Source organism: Ixodes scapularis, unplaced genomic scaffold (genome assembly GCF_016920785.2).
Source record: "Ixodes scapularis isolate PalLabHiFi unplaced genomic scaffold, ASM1692078v2 PGA_scaffold7__128_contigs__length_106722199, whole genome shotgun sequence".
NCBI classification, from domain to species: Eukaryota; Metazoa; Arthropoda; class Arachnida; order Ixodida; family Ixodidae; genus Ixodes; species Ixodes scapularis.
Window position 1 is genome coordinate 38,664,973 of NW_024609882.1, and position 13,493 is coordinate 38,678,465.

The 13,493-nt window shown below is 46.7% G+C and overlaps 1 protein-coding gene across 3 annotated transcripts in view; it reads left to right on the forward strand.

Annotated features, from left to right (window-relative positions):
• LOC8027329 (alpha-tocopherol transfer protein-like) overlaps positions 1-4,075 on the forward strand; it is a 36,710-nt gene extending 32,635 nt beyond the window's left edge. For 2 of the 3 annotated variants that reach the window (XM_040218187.3, XM_029979558.3), the window contains exons 5-6: positions 1,006-1,116; positions 3,757-4,075. In XM_040218187.3, the coding sequence (XP_040074121.1) occupies positions 1,006-1,116; positions 3,757-3,927 (282 nt within the window). In that variant the 3' untranslated portion in view covers positions 3,928-4,075. The remainder of the gene's footprint in view (positions 1-1,005; positions 1,117-3,756) is intronic. The other variant, XM_040218194.3, reaches the window with a different exon arrangement.
• The last annotated feature ends 9,418 nt before the right edge of the window (positions 4,076-13,493 follow it).

Consider the following 13,493-nt stretch of genomic DNA (forward strand, 5'->3'; position numbering starts at 1 on the left):
ACTTTTGTTGAATGGGTGAAGCATTTTTCGATTTAAAGATAACATGACTGAAAACCACGAATTTATTTTCTTGGTTACCATACAGCACACATGTTGTGAACTACATTGATTCCATGATGGTTCAATTTATCAAAATTATTAATAAAAAAACAACTACGACTGTGACCGACGAAAAGAATCAGGATCCACTGTTCATTTTATTTTATTTGCCTCATGGGTAGATATTATTAAATGAAAACCACATTAAGAATACACATCTTGTCCTTCACCACTAAAGAAGGCGCAACAACACAAAAAAGCAAAACCGGATTTCGGTCGATAAAGATAGTGTCATTAAAGTGATAATAACAAAACTGACGACGGTGCCAAGACAACACAAAATCGTGCAAAAAAAAAAAAAAAACAGTTTAATAATCTCGCGCTTCAATAGTGCAGTGAAATGCAGATCAGACTCAGCAATTATAGAACTGTTTATAATGGTCTTTAAATAATATGGCATACTTGTACAATGATGCTCCAGTTGTTGTGTTAGTAATGAGTACTATCTAACCGTTTAGGTAGAGGATTTAGTTACTGACTTTTGTTTTACATTTGCAAGTGTTAATGTGGATTTGCTACAAGAAGCAAAATGAAGATATTGCACCGATATCGTCTAGAAGGATATTGTAAATGTTGTGTGTAGTGTTTTTCCTCTTTCCTATTAATAACGCAATCGTCTGCGAAATGTCTAGTTGGGGATTCTAAAGCAGAAGAGAGATCACCATTATAGATTAGAAAGAATAAAGGCCCGAGGACACTACCTTGGGGGACACCGGATGCAACTGTGGTCGAACGCGATGTTGGTTCATTATTACCACTTGGTTTCTTGTTCCAAGCAAGAGCTACTGCGCACGCCCAGAACGCCTTCCATAGACCAGTGGAAATAGATGGCCGCACACAAAAGGCGTTCAATGAAAAGGGCTATAGCAGATAGGCTCCAAGATATATTTGTCTTTTTAATTGCAGGAATGCTACCCCGTGCGCCTCAGGGGTATCTACGTCGTAAACAACCCTCCAGTCTTTCAGCTCTTGTACGCTCTCGTCAAGTTGGTGCTGAAGCCTAAGCTTCAGAGGAGGGTAAGGAGCTTCGCGGCGCTCATTTAGAGCGACGAAGAATATTTGAAGCATCCCATTGAGCTGCTACGTGACAGCGCCACAAAAATCAGCTCCGTTCATACTTCTACCAAAAAACTTCCACAATATGTTTATTAGAAATTGGGTGTATTGAATCTCTACAGTCCGCGGGAACTAAGATAACAACCTGATTTTCTATCGTTTGCTATATACTTTCTAGAAGTAATATTTTTGAAACTGAAATATACGCGGCTTTCACTTACGTCACATGGGCTATAATTGTAGGGGCGTTGGTGCCGAGCACGTACCTTTGCAGCCTATAACTTACATCGCCAGGATTTTTCTTTTCTGCAAGCACAAGTAAAAACTACTTGTGCTTGCAGAAAAAAATGAAAGCCGTTTACAATTCCCTGTAACGCCGGTTGGAGCGCAGCTCTTGAGGAGGAGGATGGAAGCGTACTGAGGGAGAGGTGACTCCTTAAGGTCACGTGACCTCATGGGAGGTCGGATGACGTCAAGGGGGTCACGTGACCTCAGGCGGCTACGTGACCTCAGGGAGTCACGTGACCTCAGGCGGCTACGTGACCTCAGGGAGTCACGTGACTTCAGGGGTAACGTGACCTCAGGGGGTTCACGTGACTCCAGGGGGGTCACGTGACCTTAGGGGGTCACGTGGCCTCAAGCGGTCACGTGACCTCGAGGGGGGGTCACATGACCTCAGGGGGGAACACGTGACCTCAGGGGGGTCTCGTAAACTCGGGGGGGGTCACGTGACCTCGGGGGAGGGGCTCGAGTGGTGCATTATGGGACATTTCCCATAATCCACCGCGCGGTTACGCCAACGGCGATGCCGACGCCGACGCCAACGCCGACGCCGCTCAAGCTGGAAACGGGTGCCTAAGAGCTGCGCTTTAAAAAAGTTTCACAGCGTGGTGAAGTCAGGTTCTAGCCCACTAAATATACGGGCAAAAACAAGGGAGAGGAGGATACGAGCGCGTGGGGGCGCCAGAGCTCCGAGCTTTGGTTGGAATGGTTGGTGGGTAGAGGAAAAATTAACTTTCTTTCCCTCTATTCACTGTTTGAAAGCGTTCGAGCATAACCACCGTACGCCGGCGCTTGGCGTCTGAGTGCGTTCGAAGAGTGCGTATAGAGATAACGGCTGGCTAATCTTTCCAACCAGAGCTCGGTGTACAGACATCTTCGGCCACTCTCATCTTCTCTTTTCCCACCGTTTTAGCCGTGCGACGAGGCGTGAATTCGAAATTTTGTACAATAAGCTCTAAGGCCCGCTTCAGACGGGGCAACTTTTCCAGCAATTTTGAGGTTGCTGGCGGGTTGTTCCCTAGCTTTCTCTAGATCGACGCGAATTGCTGAGATCGGGTCCGGCTCGAACAAGCGAGCAACTCGGAGCAATTCGAAGACGGTTGAAGCGGCTGCAGCCAATCAAAGACGCGATATTTTCACATGACAGCCCTGTAGTGGTGATGATGACAGCTAAAGACTTATTTCTGGTTTGAAATGGATCGTTTTCGGAAATAAACAGTTTCAGAAAAATTAGTTAGTATTCTCAACGCCGTTCAAAGATATAAGAACGCGTTTTTAGCGCGTAGCTGGGCGTCTAAATAGTGAAAGAAAAATCAAATTTAATGATGATGATGGCAAGTCGGAGCGATTCGGTTGCTGCGTGTGAACGCGGGCGGCCCGTGTTGGTGGTGTTGCGACGTCAAGTTGCTGGGTGAAATTGCTCTGTCTGAAGGGGGCCTTACTGTTGTAAAAAAAAACACAAAAAAAAAAAAGAAATCCCAGTTGCTTTAAGATATTTGACTCGCGGTTTCCTCTAACAAAGCTAATTGGGGATAAAACCGGTGCCTTCCTTTCGTTTCCAATTTTATCGAACAGATTTTAAAGGCTTTACGGAGAGCAAGCTTTTTGCGCAGGAGTTGCGGTGACGCCGGAAAAACGCCGAGCTATGATCGGCTTTCATTGAAGAATAGTGGGTAGACCTCGAAGCAACCTGCCTTGAGGTCTACCCACTATGCTTCAAACAGAGCCAGTCAGACCTCGGCGTCGTTCTGACGACACCACAACCCCTGCTAAGAAAGCAGACGAACCTGTGCTCCGCATATACTCACTGGCCTCTTAAGAAACGCATTACGTGACGAGCCCCGATAATGTTCCTATCGTTCTGCAGCTGATATGATTGCGGAAATGTTCGATAAGGAAAGCCGCAACCGAATCATGAAGCAAGAAGCTTGAAAATATTGAGGCACGCTCTGCCTTTCTTGAACTGTCAGAGGCTATGTGGGAAGAAGCTGAGGGGGAGTGTAGGAGACGAGAGCGCGCGGGGACACCAGAACGGCGAGCTCTGATTGGACCGCTTAGTGGGTAGACCTAAAGCTAGCTGCCTTTGTCTCGGCTGCACTGTTCGAACCCGTTCGAACGGGAACGCCGGATGCCGGCGTTACGCGTTCTAATGCGCTACACAAATGCAGTCGGAGACAGAGGCAGCTAGCTTTAGGTCTACCCACTAATCATTCCAGTCAGATCTCGCCGTTCTGGTGACCCTCAGCGCTTTTGTTTCCTCTTCTTACCCAGTTTCTCTCAACTGCAGATCTCACATTTTGGGTCGTCATCTTTTTTCAGATACACATCATTGGGCGCGACTACCAGAAGCTTCATAAGCTCATTCCTCGCGAACGACTGCCCGAAGAATACGACGGCACCCTGGAAAAATACGACTACGACGATCTTGAAAGGAAGTTGCTAAGCCAAGAAAACTTTTTTGTGGAGCTTGGCAGCTACGGCTACCAGTAAAGACAGCCAGGGAAAGAATCGACTGGAGTGAATAAATCATCCGAGTGCGCTTAAAAGAGCCTGGCGAAGCGACTAGCCTGCGCAATGCTCTACATTGTCTCGTAAGAAAATAAATATTTACCCGCAGGTTTCCGTAGCACCAATTGAAGCGAATTAAATGGAAATCTGCTGCGTCATCGTTGGGTTGGAACTCGTGTTCTCGCTGACTGATCAAGGGTCTCAGACGAATCTGATGCAGTATTGAAATCTACACCTCTGCTCGAGTAGCTCTCCGGCAAGCAACGCGGGACATTCGACACTACGGCGTTAATATCCATGAGCATAGGTCGGCATTATCAGCTGACCTTACAAACACTCGCGATCACTTCAGTTTCCTTCATCAAGACTCACTCACACTCACAATCACGACTTATTCAAAACAGGGCCATCAAAAAAGTCACAATCAGAATTCAACGCGAAACTAAACCTCACTTCCAGTCACAATCACAATTTATGCAAAAAAGCGGCTCACCATCATGAGTAAAGACGAGACAAAAACACGCTCTCTTTCGTTATCGCACTTAGAGATCATCACACTCACGTTTAATCACACTCAAAACTCATCACGATCATCACACAGCTCATCGCGGTCATCACACTCGTAGCTCAGACCGCTCATCACACACCACAGCTCAGTGCTCTCATCACACTCGCAGCCTCATCACGGTCATCTAACTCATTCACACATTTACCCACTCGCTCGCTCTATCGCTCGTTCACAAAGCGACTCACTCACTCACTCACTCACTCACTCGCTCGCTCGCTCGCTCACTCACTTACTCACCCACTCACCCATTCATTCACTCACTCACTCACTCACTCGCACACTCACTCACTCACTTACTTACACTCACGATTTATTCAAAAGAGTGTTATCACACAGTCACCACAAGAATTCAACGCGAATATAAAACTCACTTGCACTCACAATCACGATTTATGCAAGACAGGACCATCTTACATGAGCATGGCAAAGCGACTAACCTGCGCATCACTCATTACCTAACTCACACAATTAATTCAAAGTAGGGTCATCACAGAGAGTCACAATCAAAATTCAAAGCGAAACTAAAACTCGCTCGTACTCACAATCACGATTTATTAAAAACAGGGCAGCTCACATTAGAATTGCCAAGCGACTAACCTGCGAATCGCAGTGGGTGTATATCACTCACTCACTCACTCACTCACTCACTCGCTCGCTCGCCCGCCCGCCCGCCCGCCCGCCCGCCCGTCCGCCCGCCCGCCCGCCCGCCCGCCCGCCCGCCCGCCCGCCCAAACTCTTAGTCACGATTTATTCAAAACAGTCATCACAGTCACCATCAGAATTCAACCCGAATCTAGAATTCACTCCCACTTACAATAATGCTTTATGCAATGCAGGGCCCTCTTACGGGAGCATGGCCAAGTGGGTAATCTACGCATCGTAGTGGGTTCATATCGCTCAATCCACTCACACTCAAATTTATGTATAAAAGAGTCATCACAGTCACCTCCAGAATTCACCACGAAACTAAAACCCAATCCCAGTCACTATCGCGATTTACGCAAACCAGGGCCATCTTCATGAGCATGGTCAACTCGCTCACTGACTTCCTCACTCACACTCACATTTATTCAAAAAGGGCCATCTGACATGTGTATGGACAAGCCACTAACCTGCGCATTGCCGGGGGTGTATATCACTCACTCCGCTCGCTCACTCACTCACTCGCTCTCTAATAGACTAACTCAATACCTCTCTCACTCACTCAATCACTCACTCATACTCACAGTCACTATTCACGCAAAACAGGGCCATTTTACATGAGCATGACCAAGCGACTAACCTGTGCATCGCAGATGGTGTATATCACTCACTCACTCACGCGTTGCGTGATCTTGATAACGCGTCCTTGAACATCGCTGGTCTATTTTGCTTTCTCCCTTCCCCCCTCCCTCCCTCCTTGCCTCCCTCCTTCGCTTTCTCTCTCTCTCGCGCGCGCGTGCGCGAGCGAACGGAGTTTGGGGCAACCGGTGCTCCCTCCCTCCATACCTCGCTCGCTCTTTCTCTCTCTCTCTCTCTTCAACTTCTCCTCTCCCCCTGTTTCTCTGCCTCCCCTCTTCTCTTTCTCTCCTTCTCTCTCGCGCGCAAGCTGAGCTGGCGCAACAGGCACTTATGATTCAGCCACAATCGCTTTAGCCAGAGGCGTTACGTCACCTTGAAGACACGACTTTGAGGACAGGACCTTGAGGACACGACCCTGAGGACACAACCATGAGAGCATGAGCTTGAGGACGAGGACGTGACCCTGGGCGAGGTTTGGCCTATAAAGATACCGCTTTAAAAATAAAGCCTTGTGAAAGTTTGATAATTCGGAAATGCAATTCTCGAAATAAAACAGGATTCCCGATCAAAGTTGGAAGTTAAGCTACACGATGTTGGTATAGATAGCTTAAGGAACATATGACAAAACACCGAAGGTGATATGCAATGGTCTTCATTCGAACGCAGGAAAGCTCTTATTAGATACAGTTCGCATAATGACCATTGCAAACATGGCGCCCCGACAATATGCCCCATGAGTGCAGGAACTTGCAGCCTACGCGTGAAGATAGCTTTGACAAGCTTGAAATTGCACGGGCTTGTCCGAACGACCAGGGACATGGCGGCGGCCAGTGGCTTTGCTTGCAAAACTGAGGGGAAAGAAATGCGAAACGATTGGCACTTGGAGGTTTTATTTTATTTTTTTTAATATTTGTGCACAAGGAGTTTTGACATAAGATGGAGAAGGCAACTTATAAATCTCAGATAAAAATCTTTGGCTGGAAGTAGGGACCAAACTTGGACGTAGTTCAACTACTCTACTCAAACTACAGTAGTTTAACTACTTTTCCGAGTAACTTGGTAACTTTCAATTCCAACTTTATTTGGGTAATTAGTAGTTTAATTTAACTACGTTTTTCGAATAACTTCTACTCAAATTACTAACTACTTTCGAAATCTACTGCTAATTTTGCTCATCACAAAAGTTTGAGCGCAGAAATAAATAAGACGCCGGCAGATGAAGTGGCATTCCCGAACAAGAGGCCCCCTCACATTCCGTTCCCACGCATTTATACTTGGCAGGCAGCCGTAAAACTGCATCACAGGCGTCCTTGGGACAAGGTGGCGACGAGCAGCCAAAACATAACACCGGCGCGCACGAACGCAGGAAGAGATGCTTAACAAGCCTTGGTCGGGTATTGACCTAACCCGGTAATGCACGCAGGCGCCGCGCCTCCAGCTGCAACCGTGAAAAACGGGGACACTCCGAGGGTTGTTGTTGTTTTCATGTTGTCTGCCTTTAGTGAGTTCTCCCGGAAGCGGTTTGGGGGTTCCACGAGAGGCACCAAAGGAATGACCTCGCAGCTGGACGCCTGTTCCCATGGTCGCCTCGTCGTCAGCGCATACTCGCTTGCAAAGCCGGACTCCCCCGCGCACAAACGCAGACACGGATAATTCGTTCATGGGAGCTCGTTCCCACTTCCAGCTGCGACTGTACGAGCGACGATGCTTGTTCACGTTATCCTTCGCGTCCTTCCGACTTTCCACGCCAGGGAGACCTCCTCTTTGTTGAAAACGATGTACTTGTAAGGCGTGTCAGGCGCGTCAGGATACCGTAGTCGGCTACGAGGATTGCAAGTCACCCTTGGGAGATCCTTTTGTTAGACCCGGCGTCAGCGGCGAACTATATTTCGTTTCATGTTCTGTTAAACCAAAATAATCTTTTTCAGTAGCGTAGCACTAAGGTGCCTTCATGTCCCGCAGCGAACATGAAGGCACTCCACGTAGCACTAGCACTGCAACGAGACGCGCAGTCACTCGGATGATCTCATCGTCGTGGCGTGAGACTTGAACACTTAACGGTCAAGTGTACTTGCCCAGCGTACTCTCCGAACGTCGTGGGAATAAAGAGGGGCCAGTCATAATAATCAAAACTTGGGAAAGAAAAAGTAGGAGAGCTAGTTATAAGCGACCCTCTAGCCGAGGCAAACCTCACATTTTTCGTCATAGACACCTAAGATGCCGACACTGGCTTACCCCACCCTGCACAGCCTGTTTCTGAAATTTAACGCTGCCCTTCTATCGAGCGCGTTGGTGGAACGCGTTTTTAGCTCTGGCTGGAAATGTTTTTAGGGAAAAAAAGGGGAAAACTCTCCAATCAAGAACTTTGAAAGTCAATTGCTTCTACGAGCGAATAAACTATTTTATGACAATGCAAGCCATAAAATGACTGCATTTATTTTAGGCTCGCAGGGTGTTTTACGGATCAAAACAGCTATTCATTTCGCTACGACAAAATATGAAAAGAAACTTCGAAAGTAACTTCAAAGTAACTCGCTACTTTTTTTACAGTAGTTAGTAGTTAACTCAATTACTATTACAAATGCGTAATTTCTACTCTACTCCAATTACTTTTTGGCGTCGATACTCAGTAACTTAACTACCTTTTTAGAGTAATTTGTACATGTCTGGTAGGGATGCATTTTAGAAAATACAGGTAAGAAAATATCTCTTTACGCCACAAAAAAGTAAATATAAGATGCAAGACCGCGGACTAGATGGGCTTCATTACGTGTAGATAACACAGGACGGATATTTCATGAGGAAGTATGTGCATTTGACGATATTAGAGGCACTTCATTGTATGATGCCAGGGTGGGAGATGGGCAAACTAAGAAGCACATAGCAAAATATCCGGATATATAGATACAGTGTGTGGAGCCTTGTCGAGGGGAGGAAAAAGGCTGAACACTTCGTACTTTAAAGCAGCGGTTCTCAAGAGGGGTTCCGCCAGACACTGCCTCATCAGTAAAGCCCGGCAATAAAAGTTGTCTTCTTTCAGCTTGAGAAGAAATGTTTCAGTTCTCGGGCGAGTTTTCTCTTGTGTATGTCAATAAGAAAACTCTAGTTCACACTAGCCCTTAGTCACATCCATTCATTAAATCATTATTATATTTAACCTGCACATTTCCCTTCCCTTCACCACGAACGGGGTCCCCCATCATGTCCGCCGACCCACAAGGGGTCCACGAAACATCGATGGTTGAGAACCACTGCTTTAAAGGGTTCACTTAGCAGTTGCCGAAAGCGAGATTGATTTAGTGGTGGAATCGGGGTTCATGGGCAGAGAGGGATAAATAGACCATGGCAAAGTGGAGGTGCCCAAGCGGAGAATGTCTGACTAAGGGCATAAGTCAAGAGAAGTATAAATATTAATTACCTTATTAATATCCTTTCGATCAGCTGGGCGGACGGCGCGCATACCCCGTTGCGAATAAGCATTACGTTACACTGATCATAATTTTCAGCAGTATTACTATTGAAAGGCCTAACGTAGTCTGCGTATCAGGTCATGGCCCACGAGATTTTTCGCGCACTCTGCTCCGGCTTGTCAAACGCTCGGCTGCCCAGCAGAAAAAGCGAGCCGAGTCAGTTCTATAGATGTCCGCATGCTGTGCTTAGAACCAAACTACAAAGGGAAACAGAATCGCCTCAAAGCGCGCTGTCAAGTGTGAGGCCGCAGCATGACGCATGCAGCTTCCTTGTTCTTATTATCAAAATAGAGTAGAAGTAAGACGATATCTGTTTTTTTTTTTTCATTTTTATTTGCTGCTCCGGTATTTGCGCTGTTTCACTGGATGATAACTCAGAAATCAAGATCTAAAGACGAGGAAGCCAGCTGGGTGTAAGACATGTTTTTCCCATTGTAAAGGAGCCAGCAGGACCAGCGGCATACACCATGTTTTCGATCAACAGGATGGTCGCACTGCTCGGTTATTAGGTCAACCGAAAGCCCGGAAGACTTCAGAGCCCGCATTCGCGAAGACCGCCACCCAGCCAGTACATGATGTTCGTATCGTTGGTCTCTCCTTGTCCTTTGCGTTTTTCTATTTAAGATACTGGACTCCTTGCGTTGCCGAAAATTCGGGCGGCTTGTCTACAAGCCGCGCACGTAGGACGCCCTCGCCGGGCGCTCGAGATCGGCCTGCTAGAAGTCAGCAGCCCATGCCCCACGATGACCACCGTCGCGAAGACCTCTGCAAGCCTAACACTCTTCATCCTCTTCAACCGCAACATCAACCCCTCACGCTCGTCCACAAGCTCCATTTAAATTATCATTGCCATTTATTTTAATAATGCATCTGTGCAATACCATCTCATCATCGCTGGATGCGACGCCATGGGCCTTCATGGCATACGGGGGACTTGCCTTTCTGCGGTGCCGCGGCTCTCCTGAGCCGAACTAAATCACTTTCATTATCGCTATTTAGTGAGAAACTATATTTTGACTCGACTTCCTGATTTTGATTGAGCCGACTTGCTATTTTATACCGAAATGGTAAGATGCGCAGTTTGTTTGAAAACAACATCGTGGGCATTTATTCTACACCTTTCACGCTTCAAAAAAATGAACCTTCAAATCTCGACCAAACTTCTTCCTTCCCAAAGATTTGTGTGTTGCGCCGAGAGGCGAGGACCACATTTCGCGCTGTTCCTTCCTAAGTTCCGTAGACCGACGATAATGGTGATAATTCGCAGCTATTTCTTTCTTCGGTTTGGTTGCGAGAGCCACCAAGCGCCCAGCAGTAACAGTTCCTACCGTGCGAATGCAATGGCCTGAGGAGCGCAGCAAACGCGATAAAAATCTCGGGGGCCATGATCAGGTGTAGGAGGATTACATTTAAAAACATCAAGCTGGGTGGCGCAAGTCGGTTCTCAATCTAGTGGGATCAGTTGTACGCATGAAATAATTCATCCATCGTCGATATTTAGGATTTTGTATTTTCAGATAAAGTACAAAAAAAAAAATCCGAAAAACAGTCGCCGGCAAAATTTCTGCGAATTTGGATTTATCCGATTAACTTCGAGTTTCGATATCCTAATGCATGAAGAAAAAAAAACGTTCATAAAAAATTAGGTTAGAAATTAGAAAGTGCCAGGGGGAATCAGTGCCCTAGTGGGCTGGCGTACACAAGCTCGGAGCACGTGGAGCGAAAGCTCGCGCTGATCTTGGGTTCAATCCCCCACCCGTGCCCGTTTCGATGTGGCTGAGCATCGTACCGGTTTGCGGTCGTGTATCACTACTGCGTGGTGCACGTTGAGACCCCAGGCTAGCAGTTGTGCTGCACTGGCTAAATTTTTCATCTACAGGTGGGAGATAAGTCGCCCGTTGAGGCAGACTAGGCTCTAGGCTGTATAAACATACACCCAAATTTATAAAGTGCCACTCCAGCATTTTTTTTTTCATCTTTTCTGGATCATTTGACAAAACGTTCTTATCATTTATCTCGTCAAAGTTCCCTCAGGACCACAGGCAATTGTAATTCTAGGTCAGGATAAAAAAAAAAAAAAAAACCTGTTCCTGTTTCCAGTTTGGACTACACTATTTGTGTTTCTTTAAGAAAGGGCGGGTTTAATTAAATTTATTAAATTATTAAATAATTTATTTAGCTCAGGAGAGTCGGGAGTTCGCTGAAAGGCCGAATGCCCGTACCCGGTTGGCTTGCAAACACCCAATTTAAATTATTGGACGTGGTGCCCGGTCCAGTAAAAGTGATCATTGGATGATACATATATTCATTCATTCATTCATTCATTCATTTCATTCATTTGTTTATTTTCTGTGCTCATGAACAGCTTGATGCCTTGGTAATGATGCGCAACAAAATGTTCACAGGTTAGTTACAAAAGTCTTAAAAGCTACGAAATTTGGGTTGAAAACATCAATATCTGCTTCCCTGAGGGTATTGTAGAAGTGTTGAATACGGATCATGAGACTAGTTGGGATGATGTGATTAACATGGAAAGTTGGAGAAACCCGCAAAACTCGACTGGGAACGTGAATATTCATGGCAGATCTGAGATCTGGGCAATCAATTAATCCATGAATACATTTATACAAGAAAACAAGATCGCGCTCACGCCGTCTGGAACTCAAGATAGGGCATTTGCATCGTTCCAAGAGTCTCGCATAAGAATAATAAACAGTACGACCAATGAAACGATCGTAAACAATTCGAAAAAAAGTGAAAGCCGTTTACAACTCCCTGTAACACCGAATTAGAGCGCAGCTCTTGAGGAGGAGGAGGGAAGGGTACTGGGGGGTGAAGTGACCTTGGGGGGTCACGTGACGATGCCGATGATGTCATCAGTGACGTCACTGATGACGTCATCCGTGATGATGACAATGACAATGCGGATGCCGGTGACGTCACCAGTGACGTCACTGGTGACGTCATCAGTGATGATGACGATGCCGATGCGGATGCCGGTGAGGTCACCCGTGACGTCACTGATGACGTCATCAGTGACGATGACGATGCGGACTCCGATGACGTCATCAGCGATGATGACGATGACGATGCGGATGTCGGTGACGTCATCAGTGACGTCACTGATGACGTAATCCGTGATGATGACGATGACGATGCGAATGCCGGTGACGTCATCAGTGACGTAACTGATGACGTCATCAGTGATGATGACGATGCGGATGCCGGTGAGGTCATCAGTGACGTCACTGATGACGTCATCAGTGACGATGACGATGACGATGCGGATGCCGGTGACGTCATCAGTGACGATGACGTCATCGGGGAGGTCACGTGACCTCGGCGGGGGGTCACGTGACCCTGGGTGTGGTCACGTGACCCTGGTGGTGGTCACGTGGCTTTGGGTGTCACGTGACCTCTGGGGGTCAGGTGACCTTGGGGTGACCTTGGGGGCCACGTGACCTTAAGATGACCTTGGGGGGGTTGCGTGACCTTGGGGTGACCTTGGTTACGCCGACGCCGACGCCGCTCAAGCCGGGAACGGGCCCCTAAGAGCTGCGCTCTAAAACGCTTTTGGACATTTTCAATCATCTCTTAGCTCGTAGAACTAATAGAATTCCAGACTACAGAGGAAAACTCCAACTTGGTCCGGATTAACGAAAAATATAACCTAAAAACACAGGTTGATGTGGAGAACTCACGCGCGATTCTAGAAATTACTCCGAGCTTACGCAAAGAACCATTTATAAGGTTGTTGACATGTACAGTAAAGTATAACGAAGAGTCTATGTATACACCAAGATCACGCGTGCCCTCGACTCTTCGCAGAGGATCATTGCCAATCTGGTAACAAAAGTTAATCTTCTCTACCTTTCTAGACAAAGACATAACAACGGTTTTAGAAGGATTGAGCGTTAGCATGTTCTGACGACACCAACTGCACACACGCCTAACAACCTCCATAAGTTTTTCACAGTCTTCCAAGGATATGATCTGCCTAAACAACTTGAAAACCTCTGCATATTGCTGGACGACCGAATTGCGAACAATTGAGCTCAAATCATTAATAAAAATATTGAAAAAGATTGGCCCAAGTATGGAGCCTTGCGGCACAGCCGAAGAAGAAACGTAAGGCCGGGAGTGATGTCCAAGAACACGAACAAAATTGTGTCTATTAGACAAATACTCTAGAAACAGGGAACAAAGGGAGGTACTCACGCCGTATGATT